The following is a 20081-nucleotide window of genomic DNA, read 5'->3' as shown; positions in this document are numbered from 1 at the left end:
CTTGTTGGGCGAACCGACGAAATTCACATAGAATTTGAAGTTATAGATCTATCATTTTCATTGAATGCAAGTCTAAGAAGCGGTAGATCTGTTCTATGTCCGTTATTTCTATACTTCCCGTTCTAACGTTTATTTTGTGCATCTTTTACTTTCGGTTTTGTACACCAGCTTTAAACACAATATTTTTGGTTATGGAAAATATATTTCACAACGGTTTGGTAAAATGATTATCTGCACATGCTTATTTTGTCACATAAACAAACTGTAATCTGGCGATCTATTCGAATTTTTGCAAAGACGAAATGTCGGATCGATATCTGCTTATTGCACCATTAAGCAAAAATAACATGACCCCGACGTGATTTGAACACGCAACCTTCTGATCTGGAGTCAGACGCGCTACCGTTGCGCCACGAGGTCTACACAACAATATAGCTTTGTATGGTTTATACTTCTCTCTCTGTTAGTTGTAGTAAAATAGTTATATTGTGACAGTTATTTGTTATATTGGTAACTACAACTGTACAAAATGGTTCTTCCGATTTGCGAAATGTAGCCTAAATCATATAAAAATATACAATCACGTTTAAATTAAAAACGGTTTGATACCGATATTGTTCAAATGGGATGTACATTCTTCATTACATAAAAAAATAATTACTTCTGGATTCAAAAGTTTTTTTTTTCCCGAATCCAAATTAACAGTTATATCTAGCTATGTCGTGATTAACAGCATGCATTGCCAAGTGAATTTAAATGTCCATTCCTTCTCTTCCAGTCACGTAAAAGTCAGTGGCAGGCTAATAATTCTCACTCTTACTTGGAAAGATAAAAGAAAATGTCGTCGAGGCACGCCATTAATGTGCAAGCTGTTTCAATATGCTTTGTGTTGTAGACACGACAGACAAAGATATATAGTGAAGCAAACTTTACTAGGCATGTTGTTAACCAGCACATTAATCAAGTAAGTAACAACTGGTTTCCGTTTCCTGTGTAACATCAATATGAGTAAAATAAATATTGCTACATGTTCTTTTTTACATTTTTAATTTTACAACAAAGGCAGACTCCACATAACTTTGGCTTGTAGTCCATGTCTGTAATAAACTGGAATGTGAACTAAATGTTTGTTTACTGTCTCTGACTGCCCATCAATTATTATTATTTTTTTACCTTCACACAAATTCTTTCAGGTGTATGGGTCTTCAGATGGCCCTGCCAGACCTTGTGTGGGCTCTTCCTCAGGTGTCGTCTGTTCCTCCTGAAGACCTGTCCCTGTTCCGTCTTCACCTTGTAGGATCTTTGCTCCACAGGTCCGACTACTGTGGCCCTCTGCCACCAGTGTTTCTGTCCTGTGCGTGGCTGAACTCTCACCCTGTCATCTCGTTGCAGCTCTGTGAGGTCCTTAGCAGAGGTGTCGTAGTACTTTGCCTGCTTCTGTTGTCTTTCTTTGAACTTCTCCAGCTGACAGTTTGCCATCTCAGAAGATTTTCACTCATTATAAGTAGTGGCTTTTGTACGTCTTCCCATGAGCACCTGTAACCGCGGCACTTTTTTTCAAACTGCCGCCTGGGATGCATTCTTCATTTACATCGATGAGATCCAGGATCTTTTGAGTACCGCTGCCACCATGTTTCAATATGCTTTGTGTTGTAGTCACGACAGACAAAGATATATAGTTAATCAAACTTTACTAGGCATGTTGTTAACCAGCACATTAATCAAGTAAGTAACAACTGGGTTCCGTTTCCTGTGTAACATCAATATGAGTAACATCAATATTGCTACACAAGCAACATACAAACAGAAAGCAGCTATAATAACAGTTAGCTAGTGTCACGAGAATTTTCAATCCCAATGATGATAACTAACAATCATTTAAGCTTTGACTAATTCCCCGAGGTTTGTAAGACCCTGAGTTTAATAATAATTAGGCAAAGTCTCAGATTCTGCAAAAGGTTTGTAGTTTATTCAGAGAACGTTCTAAAGTCAACCAAAATCTGAACAGTCTTTACAATCCCCTCTACGCACGCACACACACACACACACACACACACACACACACACACACACACACACACACACACACACACACACACAGACACAGACACAGACACAGACACACAGACAGATCACTTGGCAGTTTCTCGCCGTTCCTTTCCTCCCAAGATAAGAGAGGCCTTGGAAGGGTCCTCCTGTTGTCAGGTCATGTGTAGTCTACCAGCCTCTGTTTTTTCAACAATACATTTCTCCTTCTTAACTTGTCTCACCTTACCACATAGTAATACAATGGTCTAGTCACACATGTTATGGAATTATGACTCTTAGCACATTTCATACATTTATATGATTTCAGGGTGGAATCCTGTCAATATAAAATTAATCTAAAAACAGATTAAATTATTTATTCCTATTTAACAATTTGTTCTTATATGAAGACAAATATATAGTAAATAAATAGTGTTCTCTTTCTGTTTTTTTCCCGTCCTTTGGAGCAGCAGGTTGTCACTGTCAAAATCACCGTCTTTTGCGCAACACAAGTTAGAAGTCATCAAATCCCATTGTGACGTAGAGAGGGACACTATTTGGCCGGGGGACATTATTTGACATGACAGGCCCTTGACAGGAAACGTAAAAGAGAGGCTGTGTCACGTTCTGACCTTTATTTCCTTTGTTTTGTATTTATTTAGTATGGTCAGGGCGTGAGTTGGGTGGGCAGTCTATGTTTGTTTTTCTATGTTTTGGGGTATTTCTATGTTTCGGCCTAGTATGGTTCTCAATCAGAGGCAGGTGTCATTAGTTGTCTCTGATTGAGAATCATACTTAGGTAGTAACAGGTTTCACTGTGTGTTTGTGGGTGATTGTTCCTGTCTCTGTGTTTTGCACCAGATAGGGCTGTTTTTGGTTTTCCACGTTTATTGTTTTGTAGTGTTCATGTTTATCTGTTTTTATTAAACATGAATCAATATAACCACGCTGCGTTTTGGTCCTCCTCTACTTCACCACAGGAAAACCCTGACAGGATGTGTGTGTGAATGCATTGAGAGCTTCCCCTTATAAACGCAGAAAAGAAACAGTCAATAATGTCACTGACAGAGAGACATACATTTACTACACAGATATAGAGTGAGAGAAGAATGAGAGAAGATATGGAAAAAGAGAGCAGAGAGAGAGAGAGAGAGAGAAAAAGAGTGGTGTGAGAAAGAAAGAAGAGAGAGCGATGAAAAGAGAAAACGAGAAGAGCGATTGAGAGAGGGACTACTCCTTCTTTGCAGACTGATGATTCAGACCTTGACTACAGTTCAGAGCGAAAAGAGAGGAACCAAGGTACCCGCGATTTACTGTAGATCAAGAACTTCAGAAAGAGAATCTCCCACTCACAGAATCATCCAACAGGTGAGTTCCATTCCATGCAATCACTATTAGCTGTGTATGACTATAGTCTTTGTACGTACCAACATTATATTCACTCAACACTGGTACTGTATGCTTCCAAACATCAATGATACTTTGTAACTGCATCAATAACAGCAGCATCAATAACTGCAGATGAGGTAGAATGATAACTTCATATGTGTGTGTTTTTGAGTTGATACTACTGAATATGTGTGTGTGTGTGTGTGTGTGTGTATTTACATTACAGTATAGGTGATGCGAGAAAGAGAGAAAGTCAGAGTGAAAAGATGAGAAGACTTGACAGATTAACATCTCAACTGTTGCTTCACACAGAGTATCATCTTTTCTCTATTCTCCACAGTTACAGATACCGTTGCAATGGAGAGTGACGTGACTGAATACGCAAAAGTAGACTCGAGTAAAATGTGCCAAACAGACTGTAAAATATACAATCTAGACCAGGGATCAGCAACTAGATTCAGCCACGGACTGATTTTTTTCTTGAGCGGATGGTCAGGGGGCTGGAACATAATTACAAATGATTTGTGACTGCAAATTGACCAGAAGATACCCAAACAGATATAATGTTTGACTAAAACATAATTATTTCAAACTTCGCTTACATGTGTATACAATCATGCCGTGTCTCTCTATTATGCGTGCGAATACCTTGGAACAGATTTCTTAAATTCAATCACTTGGAGCTGATTTCCTGGTGTTTTTTTTGTCTTTTATGTCCAAAAATGAAAACACCCTAAATGTTATTTTAATGAAAACATACGAATTTGGGGGCCAAATTCGCCCAGCGAGCTGCCAGTTGGGGAACCCTGATCTAGACCATAGAAAACAATTACATCCGGGCTACAATGGAATTAAATAGATTTTCAAAAAAATATACATACTAGGAGACATAGCATATCAACAAGTTACATTTCTCAACTGTTTTGCAACGCTATAGCAGTCATGTAGTGTCTGCTCATGCTTTACAGTTTCCATGACTTTATGAGACATTAATAAAGGCATTAGCTTTCACTGTAGTAAGAATGCCTTTTTGTTCCTCTTTGGTAAATGCAATAACCTATTTAAATATTACACTGAGTGTACAAAACATTAAGAACACATTAAGAACACCTTTCTAATATTGAGTTGCCCTCAGAACAGCCTCAATTCGTCGGGGCATGGACTCTACAAGGTGTCGAAAGCGTTCCACAGGGATGCTGGCCCATGTTGACTCCAATGCTTCCCACAGTTGTATCGAGTTGGCTGCAGTTCTTGACACAAACCAGTGCACCTGGCACCTACTACCACACCCCGTACAAAAGCACTTAAATCTTTTGTTGCGTTTATATATTTTGTTGCTTTTTTGTGCTATTGCGCTGTCTGCGTGCTACGTGTTGCTTGTTTTATGTTGCTCTGCATGTAATCACTGCTCATTGTTTGTCTGTATTGTTATTGTAATTGTTGCTAATAACCTGCCCAGGGACTGTGGTTGAAAATTAGCCGGCTGGCTAAAACCGGCACTTTTACTGAAACGTTAATTAACGTGCACTCTACCTGTAAAAATACAAATAAACTCTTGCCCCTTCACCCTCTCATAGGATGCCATTTTGGGTAGCAGACTTTGTCTAGTGTCGATCAGACAGGTATCCAATGAAACAAGTTTAAGGAGTTGGCGAGGTAACTTTGGTCACCTTTGTGTTCAACTCGGGATAACAAGTCATACAAAAGTGGCTCAGGTCAATTTCTATGGCAACGAATCCTTCAGAACGAACCTGCTCTGAGGCAGCCTTACTCACGGCTAACTCCACTTACCCTGAATGAAATGACTGAGGCGTGAGTTGAGGACCAATCAAATCAGATTCCATCCCTTTAGCAAAGATTGCGTCATCATCCCCTTCTTTTGAAGGAGACGACTGAATGAATATGTAATTGATCAAACGTTCTTTTGTTGTTTAAAAATAGTCATGTTAAAATAATCACATTAAACATGTAATATTGACAGAATGCATTTCGAACTTCGTGCAATGTAACACTTGTATGACTTAATAGAAAATAAATATAAATAGGAGTGGGAAAACGGTTCTTGTTCATTGATAAGCACACCAAACCACACCAGAGACAACGTTAACGATAAGTAATGAAATAAAGATGGCACTTCAAAAAGCCTATTTCACACCATAGCTTGCTGAATTTGCAAGATAACTTTTATTTTCATTTTGATCCCTAGCCGTGACCCCACTCTCCCAGAGTGTCTCAGGAGGAGTTGGGATACCAAAAATACATGTCCACACTCATCTAGGTTACCCACTTGTACATGCAGTGAAACTGGACAAATATAAGTACCCCCTATTTGACTTTTTCGGGATTGATGCATTGTCTTACTGTAGAATTCAGCATTCGACGAGCCACGTGCGACATGCACGAGCAGTTCCACGCCTTCAAGAGTTAATGGCAGGTGGACAAGCAATAACAACCGTCAACGTTTGGATGAAGTCTGAGCTGGAATGTCAAGCTAACTGAAGCCGGTTAGGTTTAGAAAACCCTGAGTAGATCCAGTTTGCTTTGTGGGATACCCCTCTGGGGATACAAATGAATACACAAAAAATAAACAGACAGACTGTTGGGGAAATGGAGCCTCTTTTACAATAACTATGTAAAAGACCGGTACATTCTACTTGTAAAACGGGTGCTTTGAAGAAGTGTACGAGAGGGAGATGGTGGGATAAATAGGAACATAGATAGACGGAAATCGAAAGACGTAGAAGAGGGAGAGAGATATACAGTTGAAGTCGGAAGTTTACATACATCTTAGCCAAATACATTTAAACTAAGTTTTTCCCAATTCCTGACAATCATAGTAAAAATTCTCTGTCTTAGGCAGGTTGGATCACCACTATATTTTAAGAATGTGAAATGTCCGAATCATAGTAGAGAGAATTATTTATTTCAGCTTTTATTTCTATCATCAAATTCCCAGTGGGTCAGAAGTTTACATACACTCAATTAGTATTTGGTAGCATTGCCTTTCAAATTGTTTAACTTGGGTTAAATGTTTTGGGTAGCCTTCCACAAGCTTCCTACAATAGGTTGGGTGAATTTTTGCCTATTCCTCCTGACAGAGCTTGTGTAACTGAGTCAGGTTTGTAGGCCTCCTTGCTCGCACACGCTTTTTCAGTTCTGCCCACAAATTTTCTACAGGATTGAGGTCAGGCTTTGTGATGGCCACTCCAATACCTTGACTTTGTTGTCCTTAAGCCATTTTTCCACAACTTTGGAAGTATGTTTGGGGTCATTGTCCATTTGGAAGACCCATTTGCGACCAAGCTTTAACTTCCTGACTGATGTCTTGAGATGTTGCTTCAATATATCCACATAATTTTCCTCCCTCATGTTGCCATCTATTTTGTGAAGTGCACCAGTTCCTACTGCAGCAAAGCACCCCTACAACATGATGCTGCCACCACCGTGCTTCATGGTTGGGATGGTGTTCTTCGGCTTGCAAGCCTCCCCCTTTTTCCTCCAAACATAACGATAGATATTATGGCCAAACATTTCTATTTCTGTTTCATCAGACCAGAGGACATTTCTCCAAAAAGTACAATCTTTGTTCACATGTGCAGTTGCAAACCGTAGTCTGGCTTTCTAATGGCGGTTTTGGAGCAGTGGCTTCTTCCTTGCTGAGCTGCCATTCAGGTTATGTCGATATAGGACTCATTTTACTGTGGATATAGATACTTTTGTACCTGTTTCCTCCAGCATCTTCACAAGGTCCTTTGCTGTTGTTCTTGGATTGATTTGCACTTTTCTCACAAAAGTATGTTTATCTCTAGGAGACAGAACCCGCTCCTTCCTGAGAGGTATGATGGCTGCGTGGTCCCATGGTGTTTATACTTGCATACTGTTGCTTGTATAGATGGACGTGGTACCTTCAGGCATTTGGAAATTGCTCCCAAGGATGAACCAGACTTGTGGAGGTCTACAGTTGTTTTTCTGAGGTCTTGATTTCCCCATGATGTCAAGCAAAGAGTCACTGAGTTTGAAGTTAGGCCTTGAAATACATCCACAGGCACACCTCCAATTGACTCAAATGATGTCAATTAGCCTATCAGAAGCTTCTACAGCCATTATATAATTTTCTGGAATTTTCCAAGCTGTTTAAAGACACAGTCAACTTAGTGTATGTAAACTTCTGACCTACTGGAATTGTGATACAGTGAATTATAAATTAAATAATCTGTCTGTAAACAATTGTTGGAAAAATATAAATGTCCTAACCGACTTGCCAAAACTATAGTTGTTAACAAGATATTTGTGGAGTGGTTGAAAAGCGAGTTTTAATGACTCCAACCTAAATGTATGTAAACTTCCGACATCAACTGTATATACACACATGACATTTGAAATCTATTATTTTGGAATTTCTGTGAGTGTAATGTTTACTGTTAATTTGTTACTGTTTATTTCCTTTTGTTTATTATCTACTTCACCTGCTGTGGCAATGTTTACACACGTTTCCCATGCCAATACATTGCTTGAATTGAATTGAGAGACAGAGATGACTTTCACACCTCTCTGCTGTGGAGTCATGCTTATGAAACAGCTTTTATTGGTTTTGACACCCCCACCCCCCACCACCACCACCTCTCTTGCACACACACACACAAACATACACAAACACAACTGGTTAATAGGGGACTAAAGATTCTTCAGAGGAAATGGTGGTGGATGTGGTAGAGGTACCTCAAAGGAAACTGTTTGATCTGGCTCTCTTTCTCTCTCTTTCTATCTGTCTCGCCTCTCTTTCCTGTCTTCCTGACATAGCAGAATTCACATATAAGTAGCAGGAAACCAGCCATGTCCACATGTAACTGACATTCTCGCTCTCTCTCGCTAACCCCCGCACGTTCTCTCTCCCTCTCTCACGCTCTCCCCCTCTGCAGAAAAGCACCACCAAAGACGAGGTAACCATGACCATCAACACCACCCATAACTGCACCGAGCCCCAGATTAACCTTATTTTCGTGGGGGTCTACGTCATTGTCTTCACCGTCGGCCTATTCCTCAATCTCACAGGTACAAGGAGAGAACATACTCAACACTTACCCTCTTGCATAAAGAAATAAAAGGGTGCTTGGAGCCAACGATCTAGAACAAAAAGAAACGCACACCTATTTAGGCGAGGTGCTGGCTAGCGGAGTAGAAAACTTGAAAATAAAGCAGAGCCCTCTCTCCTTTATTTTCATGGAGCCAACAATCTATCATATCACAAATGAAGCCTCCTCGGGTAATATGTATCAGGCATCTCAGAATGGATCTGCTGTAGGATCAGGCCCTCCCCATCCATGTATTCTTATTCATTGTGATGTGAAATGCAAAACTGATCCTAAATCAGCCCTCCTTCTCTGAGACACATACAGTCCATTCTGAAAATATTCAGACCCCTTGACTTTTGATATTTTGTTACTTTACAGCCTTATTAAAAAAAAGAAATCCCTCATCAATGTACACACAATACTCCATAATTACAAAGCAAAAACAGTTTTTTAAAATAATGTTTGCAAATGTATTAAAAATCTAAAAATGAAACATTTTAGGCCAATTGTGCGTCGCCCTATGGACCTCCCGGTCGCGGCCGGCCGAGAAAGAACCTGTGCCACCAAAGTCTCTGGTGGCACAGCTAGCACTGCACTGCCTTAGACCACTGCGCCACCCGGGAGGCCTGTTTTTATTTTTAATACATTTGCAAAAATGTCCAAAAACATGTTTTCACTTTGTCATTATGGGGTATTGTGTGTAGATTTCTGAGGATTTTTATTTTATTTGATCAATTTTAGAATAAGGCTCTAATGTAACAAAATGTGGAAAAAGTCAAAGGGCTCGAATATTGTAACTAATGTATTTTACAATAGTTACAGTATCTTTTTTTCAGCTTCAGCTACCCTCAACCCCTCCCATCTATATCTGAAGACCATCTCATTTTGATTTCTATTTGACATATATTTTTGCGCTGTTTCACAAAAGTTCAGAAGCTTTTTTAATTCTCATAGTTTCTACAGATTGTAAATTAAAGAAACATTTTGCTCAACATATTATATTTTAATTGATCGATTGACTATGACTTTTAAAATCATCCAGCAGTGCTATTTGCAGAGTTAGCTCCAGGTAAATGTTGCAATTCTTCAGCCATTCCTGAACCTTCGACCAAAAACAAGCTACATATGGACAGTACCAAAACAAATGATCTAATGATTGTCTCTTCGCAGCAAAATCTACAGAGCTGGCATGGTTGTATCCCCCATATATATAACATTCTATTGGTTGCAAGAATTTTGTATAATCATTTAAATTGGAAAATTCTAAGTTTTGAATCCGGCATCTTTTTGTGTATCAGCACATAAACCATGTGCCATGGAATCAGTACATCGAAAATCTCTTCCCATTTGTTTGCAATCTGTATGGCACAGCTGTCAATTATTTGTCCTAAAATGACACTGGTATACTTTTTTATGTAACACAATTTTATTTCACCAATTTTGTTTTTTACTGCAGGGCTGACAGACAAGTTCCTTACTTTTTCCCCCTTTCCACTTGCCTTTTCCATTTTTGCGGTTATGCTGCCATTAGTTGGTTGTAATTTTGGGTAGAGGAGACATTTCCATATATTTTTGTTAGCTGCATGTGTGACATGACTTCACCAGTCCTCTTTATGATATAACGGACAAAGATTATACCCTTATTAATATTTTTTTCCAAAAAAGTACGTTTTTGTATTATCAATTAGTATATATTTGTTCTGTCTTTTCTGGTGGATAAAACTGAAATTACAATCAACTTTCTATGGCTTGTTTTAAAAATACAAATATTTTGGAGATGATTTCATTTTCAAATAATTAAATATTGTAAAGGGAAAAGGGCAATTATTGAACAAAGGGTGAGTCTTTCTTAATAATCTACTGGAGAACTAGTTCGGATTTATGTATAACTTTTGTATGACTGCAGCCTTTAGTGAGAGGTCTAATGCTTTAATATTTAATCATTTCTACCCTCCCGAATTCATATTCATTATATAAATAGCCTGTTTAGTTTTGTCTGGGTAGCCATTCTAAATCAAATTAAATATTTTTTGCACATATCATTTAAAAACAAGTTGCTAGGTGTAGGCAAGGCCATAAGTAAATAGGTACACTGGGATATGGCAAAAGAGTTAATAACCAGGGGATATTTTTCCACAAATACAGGTATTTTCCTTTCCATGGTAACAAGATCTTATCTATTTTTGCTAACTTTCTATTGAAAGGTATTGTAGTAATATAATTCATTTATTTCGGGATCTGAATAACGAGTATGTCCACATCACCGTCAGACCATTTTATTGGTAAACTACACAGTAATGTAAAAGTTAGATTTTTTTGTGATCCAATATGCAATATATTATTACACTTATTGTAACAGGATTCGTCCTCCTCTGACGAGGAGTATGAGAGATCGGACCAATATGCACCATGGTACGTGTTCGTCATGTTTTAATGAACAAAATTACTGAACACGAAAATACAAAATAACAAATTGAAAGACAGAAACAAAAACCGAAACAGTTCCGTGTGGAATAAAAAGACACAGAAAACAATCATCCACGAAACACTGGTGGGAAAAGGCTACCTAAGTATGAATCTCAACCAGAGACAACTAACAACACCTGCCTCTGATTGAGAACCATACCAGGCCAAACGCAAAATACAACATAGAAAATCAAACCTAGACTGGTCAGGGCATGAGTTGGGGTGGGCATACTAAAACAAAGACAAAAAAAAGGAACTAAGGTCAGAGCGTGACAGTACCCCCCCCCCCCCAAAGGTGCGGACTCCGGCCGCAAAACCTGAACCTATAGGGGAGGGTGGGTGTCTGTGGGTGTCTGTCCGCGGTGGCGGAACTGGTGCGGGACGTGGACACCACTTCACCATAGTTTTTCTCCGCCTCTTAATCTGTCTCTGTGGCTTCTTAAAAACGGCGACCCTTGCCACCGACCTCGGACTGGGGACCCTTACCCCGGGTCCCGAATGGACAGGAGACTCCGGCAGCACCGGCGTGACGGACAGCTCTGGCAGCTCCTGGCTGACCGGCGGCTCTGGCAGCTCCTGGCAGCTCCTGGCTGACCGGTGGCTCTGGCAGCTCCTGGCTGACCGGCGGTCTGGCAGCTCCAGACTGGCCGGCGGCTCTGGCAGCTCCTGACTGGCCGGCGGCTCTGGCAGCTCAGGACAGACGGGCGGCTCTGTCAGCTCAGGACAGACGGGCGGCTCTGTCAGCTCAGGACAGACGGGAGACTCTGGCAGCTCAGGACAGACGGGAGACTCTGGCAGCTCAGGACAGACGGGAGACTCTGGCAGCTCAGGACAGACGGGAGACTCTGGCAGCTCAGGACAGACGGGAGACTCTGGCAGCTCAGGACAGACGGGCGACTCTGGCAGCTCAGGACAGACGGGCGACTCTGGCAGCTCAGGACAGACGGGAGACTCTGGCAGCTCAGGACAGACGGGCGACTCTGGCAGCTCAGGACAGACGGGAGACTCTGGCAGCTCAGGACAGACGGGCGACTCTGGCAGCTCAGGACAGACGGGCGACTCTGACAGTGATGGGCAGGAGGAAGACTCTGGTAGCACTGGACAGGCGGGAGCACCTGTAGGAAGGAGACGGAGAGACAGCCTGGTGCGGGGGGCTGCCACCAGAGGACTGGTGCGTGGAGGTGGCACCGGATAGACCGGACCGTGAAGGCGCACTGGAGGTCTCGAGCACCGAGCCTGCTACTGGGAATGCTCCCCGTAGCCAGGCCAGTGCGGCGAGGTGGAATAGCCCGCACTGGGCTGTGCTGGCGAACCGGGGACACCATGCGTAGGGCTGGTGCCATGTACCCCGGCCCGAGGAGACGCACTGGAGACCAGATGCGCTGAGCAGGATTCATGGCACCTGGCTCGATGCACACTCGAGCCCGGCCGATACGAGGCGCTGCAATGTACCGCACCGGGCAATGCACGAGCACCGGGGACACCGTGCGCCTCACGGCATAACACGGTGCCTGCCCGGTCCCTCTCTCTCCACGGTAAACATGGGGAGTTGGCGCAGGTCTCCTACCTGACTTTGCCACACTCCCCGTGTGCCCCCTCCCAAGACATTTTCGGGGCTGCCTCTCGGGCTTCCTGCCGCGCTGCCGTGCTGCCTCCTCATACCGCCTCCTCTCAGCTTTCGCTGCCTCCAGCTCTGCCTTGGGGCGGCAATATTCCCCAGCCTGTGCCCAGGGTCCTTTGCCGTCCAGGATCTCCTCCCATGTCCAGGAGTCCTGAGATCGCTGCTGCTGCTGTTGCTGCTGCCCGTTACCACGCTGCTTGGTAATTTGGTGGTGGGTGATTCTGTAACGGGATTCGTCCTCCTCTGGTGCGGAGTATGAGAGATCGGACCAATATGCAGCATGGCATGTGTTTGTCATGTTTTAATGAACAAAATCACTGAACACGAAAATACAAAATAACAAATTGAAAGACAGAAACGAAAACCGAAACAGTTCCGTGTGGAACACACAGACACATAAATCAATCACCCACGAAACACTGGTGGGAAAAGGCTACCTAAGTATGATTCTCAATCAGAGACAACTAACGAAACCTGCCTCTGATTGAGAAACATACCAGGCCAAACGCAAAATGCAACATAGAAAAACAAACATAGACTGCCCGCCCCAACTCACGCCCTGACCATACTAAAACAAAGACAAAACAAAGGAACTAAGGTCAGAACAAGACACTTATCATCATTTGGTTGTAATCCAGAAAGGTTAGAAAAGGTATTTAGATCCTCTACGAGGCTGTGGAGGGATCCAAATTGTGGATTTAAAAGAAAACGTACAATGACACCTTTGTTTTTAAGCCCTGGATTTCTAGCCGCTTGATATTATTGTTAGATCTGATTTTAATAGCTAACATTTTGTTGGCCATAATAAATAAATATGCTGATAGTGGACAACCTTGTTTTTCTCCTCTTGACAGTTTAATACTTTCTGAGAAGTAGCCATTATTTAATATTTCACACCTAGGGTTACTATACAGGTTGTATCACCTCCGTGATTGGGAGTCCCATAGGGCGGCGCACAATTGGCCCAGCATCGTCTGGGTTTGGCCGGCGTAGGCCGTCATTGTAAATAAGAATTTGTTCTGAACTGACTTGCCTCCTTAAATAAAGATTCAATAAAACATCTAAAATACAAATGTAACACATTGTTTAAGAGATTCTCCAAAATGGAAATATTCCAGGCATTTAGAAATACATTTGAGTCAACATTATCAAAAGCCTTTTCAAAGTCAGCTATGTGAATACCAGGCCTGGTTTTACAGATTTTTCATAGTGCTCTATTGTTTCCAGTACTTGTCTTATATTATCTCCATTGTATCGTCTGTGTAAAAAACCTGTCTGATTAGGATGAACAATATCCGACAATACCATTTTAATTCTATGAGCTATGCATTTTGCCACAATTGTATAACAGTGTTGTAAGGGGCCTCCATTTTTTTAAATGGACTGGATCTTTATTTTTACCACTTGGTCCTTTTTCACTAGTAATGAAATCAGACCTTGTTGAGTATCTGATAATCTACCATTTTTATAGGAGTGGTTAAAACATGCTAATAGCGGTCCTCTGCGTACATCGTAAAAGGTTTGGCATACCTTAACTGGTATGTCATCCAGCCCTGGTGTTTTCCCGGACTTAAAGGCTTTAATTGCATCAAGAAGTTTCTCCTCTGTAAATTGGCCTTCACATGAGTCTTCCTGTACAACTGATATTGGATTGCATGGCCTCTAAAGACACATTTAAAAGTGTCCCATACAATGAGGGGATCTCCGGCACCTATGTTATGTCGGAAAACGTCAGTTATAAATTATTCTGTCCTGGTTAAAAACAATAGGTTTTGATAAGATTTCCAATATCCTCTCCCATGTGGAAATTCTGTAAGAGTGATGTATATGCAAATTATTTGATGGTCTGCCCCTATTCTGTCCCCATCAACAGTTTCCTTCAAAGGATTGTTTGTATAGAATAATAATAGGGAGAGCCAACTAAAGGCGTTAACTCTTTGCATCTATCCAGACCAAATGGATCACTGGGCCAGCCACTCTTAAACAGCACCTGGGCCAGCACAGGTGAAACACTTTCTGACTAACAAGATGGACAAGCCAGCACAGGTGTAACACATAGTGACTAGCAGGTGACACCAATCGGTGCACCCCATATGCTGAATGGAAAAACCAAAGCCTGTAAAAATACAACCGCAGCACTCACTTGAGTTGCAATTAAGCTTTTTTTCCATTTTCAATGTTCAACCTTACAGCACTGGTAGTCTTCTTCTGTTATACCAAGTTGTGGTCCCACACCATGGTCTACATGACAAACCTGGCCATCGCAGACCTCCTCCTGGTCCTCACTCTGCCCCTGAGGATCTACTACCATCTGGGCTTGTCCGGGTTACCTCAGGTCTTGTGTGAAGGTAATGGCTGGCTCGGGGTTGTTACCAGGGCTGGGGTCTATAACATGTAAATTTAGTCGTCAATTCTTATTTTTCTTCTTCTTCATTCATTCATTCATTTCAGGGATGGGCCTGGTTCTTCTGGTCAACATGTATGGCAGCATATTCCTCCTCACCTGCATGTGTTTCGACCGCTGCATGGCTGTGTGCCTACCCATGTTGTCCTGGGTCCAGGAGGGGCGTAAGAAAGCCCCGCTGGTCTGCCTTGGGGTGTGGCTGCTCACCGCAGGCGCCAGCCTCCCCATCTACATCTCCAAACGCAGGTATCGGATACAACTAGGGCCAAGAGTTTTTCCTGGTCAGGTTAACATGAGTGCTGACAGAAGATCTGTTTAGCCTTTTCGATCACAATTAACAAGACTACATGGACAGGGGGGACCTGATCCTAGTTCAGCACTCCTGCTCTGAAACGCTTTATGAATACAGGCCCTGGTCAGAGAGAACTCATGGCCCTATAACATCACGTCAGTCCTAAACATATTTTCATTTCTATAGACACTGATCTTCTCTTTCTCTCTCTCTTTCTCTGTTTTTCTTTCTCTCCCTCCCTCTCTTTCTTTCCCTCCCTCCCTCTCTTTCTTTCCCTCCCTCTCTTTCTTTCTTTCCCTCTCCCTCTCTCTCTCCCTCTGTACCCTCTCTCTCCCTCTCTCTTTAGAGAGGTGCCCAAGGACATCGAGGTCAATTGTTTCGGGAACCTCCCAGTCTACGCCATGCAGCCCATGGCGGTCGCCTCGACTTTAACCGTTGGCTTCGGCATCCCCTTATTGGTGATGTTAGTCTGTTCCTGGGCATTGATCCAGGCCATCACAAGGAGCTCCATAGCCCAAACAGACTTCATCGACTCTGGGAAGATTCAGAGGATGATCACCATCAGCCTGGTGATATTCCTCACCTGTTTCCTGCCCTACCATGGGACTCTGGCCCTCCTCTATGTTCATAGGGAGGCGATAACATGCCCCCTTCTGGCAGCATACCACTATAGGTAGGTAGCTTTAGGTTTACTGTATCTATTTATGTTGTACATTTCTTGTCTGTTGTATTTGAATTAATATTACTTATTATTTTGTTATTAAAAATATTATTATTATTACAGCCTAATGGTGGCCTGTCTGAATGCCATGTTGGACCCACTAGCCTACTACTTCACAACAGAGACGTTCAGGAGGAAGATGGATAAGGATTCTGTCAGAACAGCTCTTAGAGGAACAACACGGAATCCAGAGGACCAGTCGACACTTTAAAGATGTTCCATCAAGGGCGTAACAGTCTCTTGAACATTAGGGGGATGGAGTCTAACATTTTAGCATTATGGATGTTCCCTGTAAACAGTCACTCTGAGGGGATCAACACGAGGGGATCCAGGGGACATGTCAATACCTGAAAGACATTAAATATAGATCAAATGTAGAGTCTTTATAACAATTGTGAATTTATAAAAGGATCCACAGGCATACGATTCTCATTGAACTTTTATCCACTGAAGCCTCGTCTACAGAGCTGCATCGGTTATTGACGTTTGCAGATGTTACACATGAGGCTAAATGATGCAGGCCCAGGTGTCCATGGCTCAAATGGTGTCGGGATCTACTAATTCCTGCTGGGTCTTTGCTTTGGGAATCCTGTTTTGTTGACTTTTCAGCCTTTCACTGACATTAATTGGTTGATGAAGAGTAGCTTTCTGATGAAATACACCAACAGAGTGGACAGAGGCCAGGCTTTGTGTAATTCAGCTCCAACGACATTGATTCGCCCAAGGTCAATGCTTAAACATTTTGTAATTGTACTCTTTAGTTGCGTGCCTTTCTTTGTTTGCTGAAATCCATGCTTTTTCAAGAAACCTTAATCAAATACAAGCACCGACTGTTTGCTCATTGCCGTTGCTCTAAGATGGCAACTCAGCCCAAATGCACGTGCCAATTGAATCTCAACAAGGAAACGGTTGGTGGTTGGAAACTTCACCACGAAGTGGAGTTTAGTCAGTTAGATGAAGAGTAGACCCAAGGTAATATGGAGAACCAGTTTATGGCTTCCATGGACTGGATAGCTGGAGTTGATCTACCCTGAATTTTGTTTTTTTCGTATGTTGCGAACGTGCAACACGAACAGTGACAAATGAACTGGCGGAGATGGTGTGAGATGTAGCCACTGAACAAACAGTGCCAATATATCCTCCAAACACTGGAAGAATAATTTACATATTTTAATTGAAAAAGTTATTTGGATTCATTTATTCATACTATTTCATCCTTCCACAAGATATAGTCCCGACACAAATCTAGGGTTGCTACCCAAGCCGGTTGATCGTTCGTTCTATCGGTTTGGTTGCCAGAGACGCAACCCAGTCGTTTAGTCTTTTTGTTCTGTATCTATGAACACAGCCAAGTTGTTCGTTCTAAATGTTCCATTGCCATACTGACTGGCAACACTCGTATCCCTTGCTTGCTAGCTAGCCTACTACGGCTGTCAGTCAGTCACGTCAAAAAGTGCAGTCAGAATAACAGCAAAGTGGCTGCATTTTCATTTGTTCAAGCTGTTTTCTCATGACATTTATTTGGATACATCCATAAGAATGAGCTAATGAGGCGCGATTCCGCCTGGCATAGAATATGTGCTCACTCGTCAGGACATTGTTGTTCACAGGAGCTAGCCAACAACACAGTTAACACAATCACCTCAAACTGAGGCTGGAAAAACTGGAAACGAGCTGCACTTCATTGCGTTTGACCTTTTTTTCAATTGACATTTCTTTGTATATATCCATACAAATGATGCCAGCTAATTCAGGATTTCGACTGGCTGAGAAATGCTGCCTGCCTGTATGTCTCGTCCCGACTCCCGACACATTCATTGCTATGGGACAGCTGGAGATCGGAATTCAATATTAAAACAATGTTGCAAATGTTTGAGAGAAAGACAGCAAGGTTTATACAAATCTCCACTGTTGAAAATGAAATGTTAGTCTAAAAGAAATATGCGATAATGTCTAGATGCTTTTTATACTGGAGATCGAGTTAATAAAGTGCCTGGCTGGGCTGATGAGACAGTGGATTTCACAGTCAGATGGAACAGAGTAAACGCCATTTTAACACCATTGATTTAGCCAGTGGTAACTTGTGGAATAGACACCGGCTGGAATGCAGTTTTAACCAATCAGCAATCAGGATTAGACCCACCCGTTGTATAATATATGTTAATGATCTTGAATGATGATACAATGAGTAAGCTCTTTTATAAATGGTTATTTTGGATTGGCAAAATATTGTAACGTCATGAAATGTATTTAGAATGTTTGTTTTGTAAATCTAGATCAAGTTTTGAAGTGTTTTTTTTTCTCACATTCCCTGCCTGAAGAGAACTTAACACTGACCTTATGCAAAGGCAATGCAGCAATATATCTACAGTAACTGAAGCTTGAATGATTTTGAGTAGCCTGAATTATTTTACTGCTACATAAGGAAGCGTTGCATGTCCCCAACTCACATCTTCCTCTCAGGTGCCATTGTTGCACCATTGCATTTATGAGAATAAAACATCAGTACCAGTGTTGTGGAGTAGTGAATTACATGTAGTTCAACTAGCAATTTAACTACATTTTGCTGTAGCTTGGTGGTAATTGAGCTCAACTTAAATCTTGGCAGTGTTTTCAGTAGTTAATTATGTTTTTGCCACGTAGCGGTGTAGCTAACTACTGGAACTACACACTACTTTGTTTTGCAAAATAATAAGAAAATATTGGTGAAATAGACAATCATTTATTAATCAACATCTAGTATTGATTTACACATGGTTAAGTTGTAAACTAATGTGAATTCAATGAAAAATGTCACCCTGTCATTGGATTTAGGTAAAAAAAAAAAAAAAAACTAAATTCCCTTACATTGATGACTTATTTAAAATCCGATCAATTTTCCACGTTGATTCAACATCATCACATAGATTTAAAAAATAATAATAATGAAGTGGAAACAACGTTGATTCATCCAGTTTTTGCCAACAAAAGGAAAATATACATGTGCCTTTTTAATCTACACTTCACCTTGTCAAACCTATGTATTTCGGGTAGTCAATTTTTATCTGATTGCGCTGCTGCATTCAGAGATGTTCATCATAATGTGTGCGTAATTATTTCATTTGTCCGTCTACATCATTCGCCAGGGAAGAGAAACATTCTGAGAATATTGAAGCATTGTATCCAGGGGCGTCATGCACCCCAAAAATCAGGCTGTTTCAATGGTTATTTTTTTTAAGAAACAAAATACACTCCATGGCCAAAATTATGTGGACACTCCTTCAAATTAGCGGATTTGGCTAATTTAGTCACACCCGTTGCTGACAGGTGATTAAATTAAGCACACCATCATGCAGAATCCATAGACGAACATTGGCAGTAGAATGGCCCATACTGAAGAGCTCAGTGACTTTCAACGTGGCACTGTCATAGGATGTCACCTTTCCAACAAGTCAGTTTGAACAATTCTGCCCTGCTAAAGCTGCCTCAGTCGACTGTACGTGTTGGTATTGTGAAGTGGAAAAGTCTAGGGACGGCTCATCCGCGAAGTGGTAGGCCACACAAGCTCACAGAATGGGGCCGCCGAGTGCTGAAGCGTTTAGCTCGTAGAGATGGTCTGTCCTCGGTTGCAACACTCACTACTGAGTTCCAAACTGCCTATGGAAGCAACGTCAGCGCAAGAACTGGTTTCCATGGCCAAACAGCCACACATAAGCCGGAGATCACCATGCGCAATGCCAAGCGTTGGCTGGAGTTGTGTAAAACTCGCCGCCATTGGACTCTGGAGCAGTTGAAACGCGTTCTCTGGAGTGATGAATCATGATCTGGCAGTCCGACGGACTAATCTAGGTTTGGTGGATGCCAAGAGAACGCTACTTGCCCATAGTGCCAACTGTAAAGTTAGAGGAGGAATAAGGGTCTGGGGCTGTTTTTCATGGTTCGGTCTAGGCCCCTTAGTTCCAGTGAAGGGAAATATTTTACGCTACAGCATAAAATACAATTTTAGATGACTCTGTGCTTCTTACTTTGTGGCAAGTTTGGGGAAGGCCCTTTCCTCTTTCAGCATGACAATGCCCCCGTGCACAAAGTCAAGTCTATACAGAAATGGT

At 41.8% G+C, this 20081-nt stretch overlaps 1 protein-coding gene and 1 non-coding gene across 2 annotated transcripts; one reads left to right on the top strand and one right to left on the bottom strand.

The window, feature by feature from the left end:
* Positions 1–348: 348 nt before the first annotated feature.
* On the bottom strand, positions 349–420 carry trnaw-cca (transfer RNA tryptophan (anticodon CCA)). Its single transcript has one exon. It is a non-coding gene; the product is annotated as a tRNA-Trp (tRNA).
* Positions 421–3051: 2631 nt separating this feature from the next.
* On the top strand, positions 3052–18506 carry LOC135516129 (lysophosphatidic acid receptor 6-like). Its single transcript, XM_064940190.1, has 6 exons — positions 3052–3396; positions 8337–8469; positions 14769–14924; positions 15028–15226; positions 15619–15945; positions 16057–18506. The coding sequence occupies exons 1-6, from the start codon at positions 3280–3282 to the stop codon at positions 16202–16204; spliced, it is 1080 nt and encodes a 359-aa protein (XP_064796262.1). The 5' UTR covers positions 3052–3279; the 3' UTR covers positions 16205–18506.
* The last annotated feature ends 1575 nt before the right edge of the window (positions 18507–20081 follow it).

Source organism: Oncorhynchus masou, chromosome 27, assembly GCF_036934945.1.
Source record: "Oncorhynchus masou masou isolate Uvic2021 chromosome 27, UVic_Omas_1.1, whole genome shotgun sequence".
Lineage (NCBI taxonomy): Eukaryota > Metazoa > Chordata > Actinopteri > Salmoniformes > Salmonidae > Oncorhynchus > Oncorhynchus masou.
Note: the sequence above shows the minus strand (reverse complement) of the source record. Positions and strands in the feature narration are given on the sequence as shown.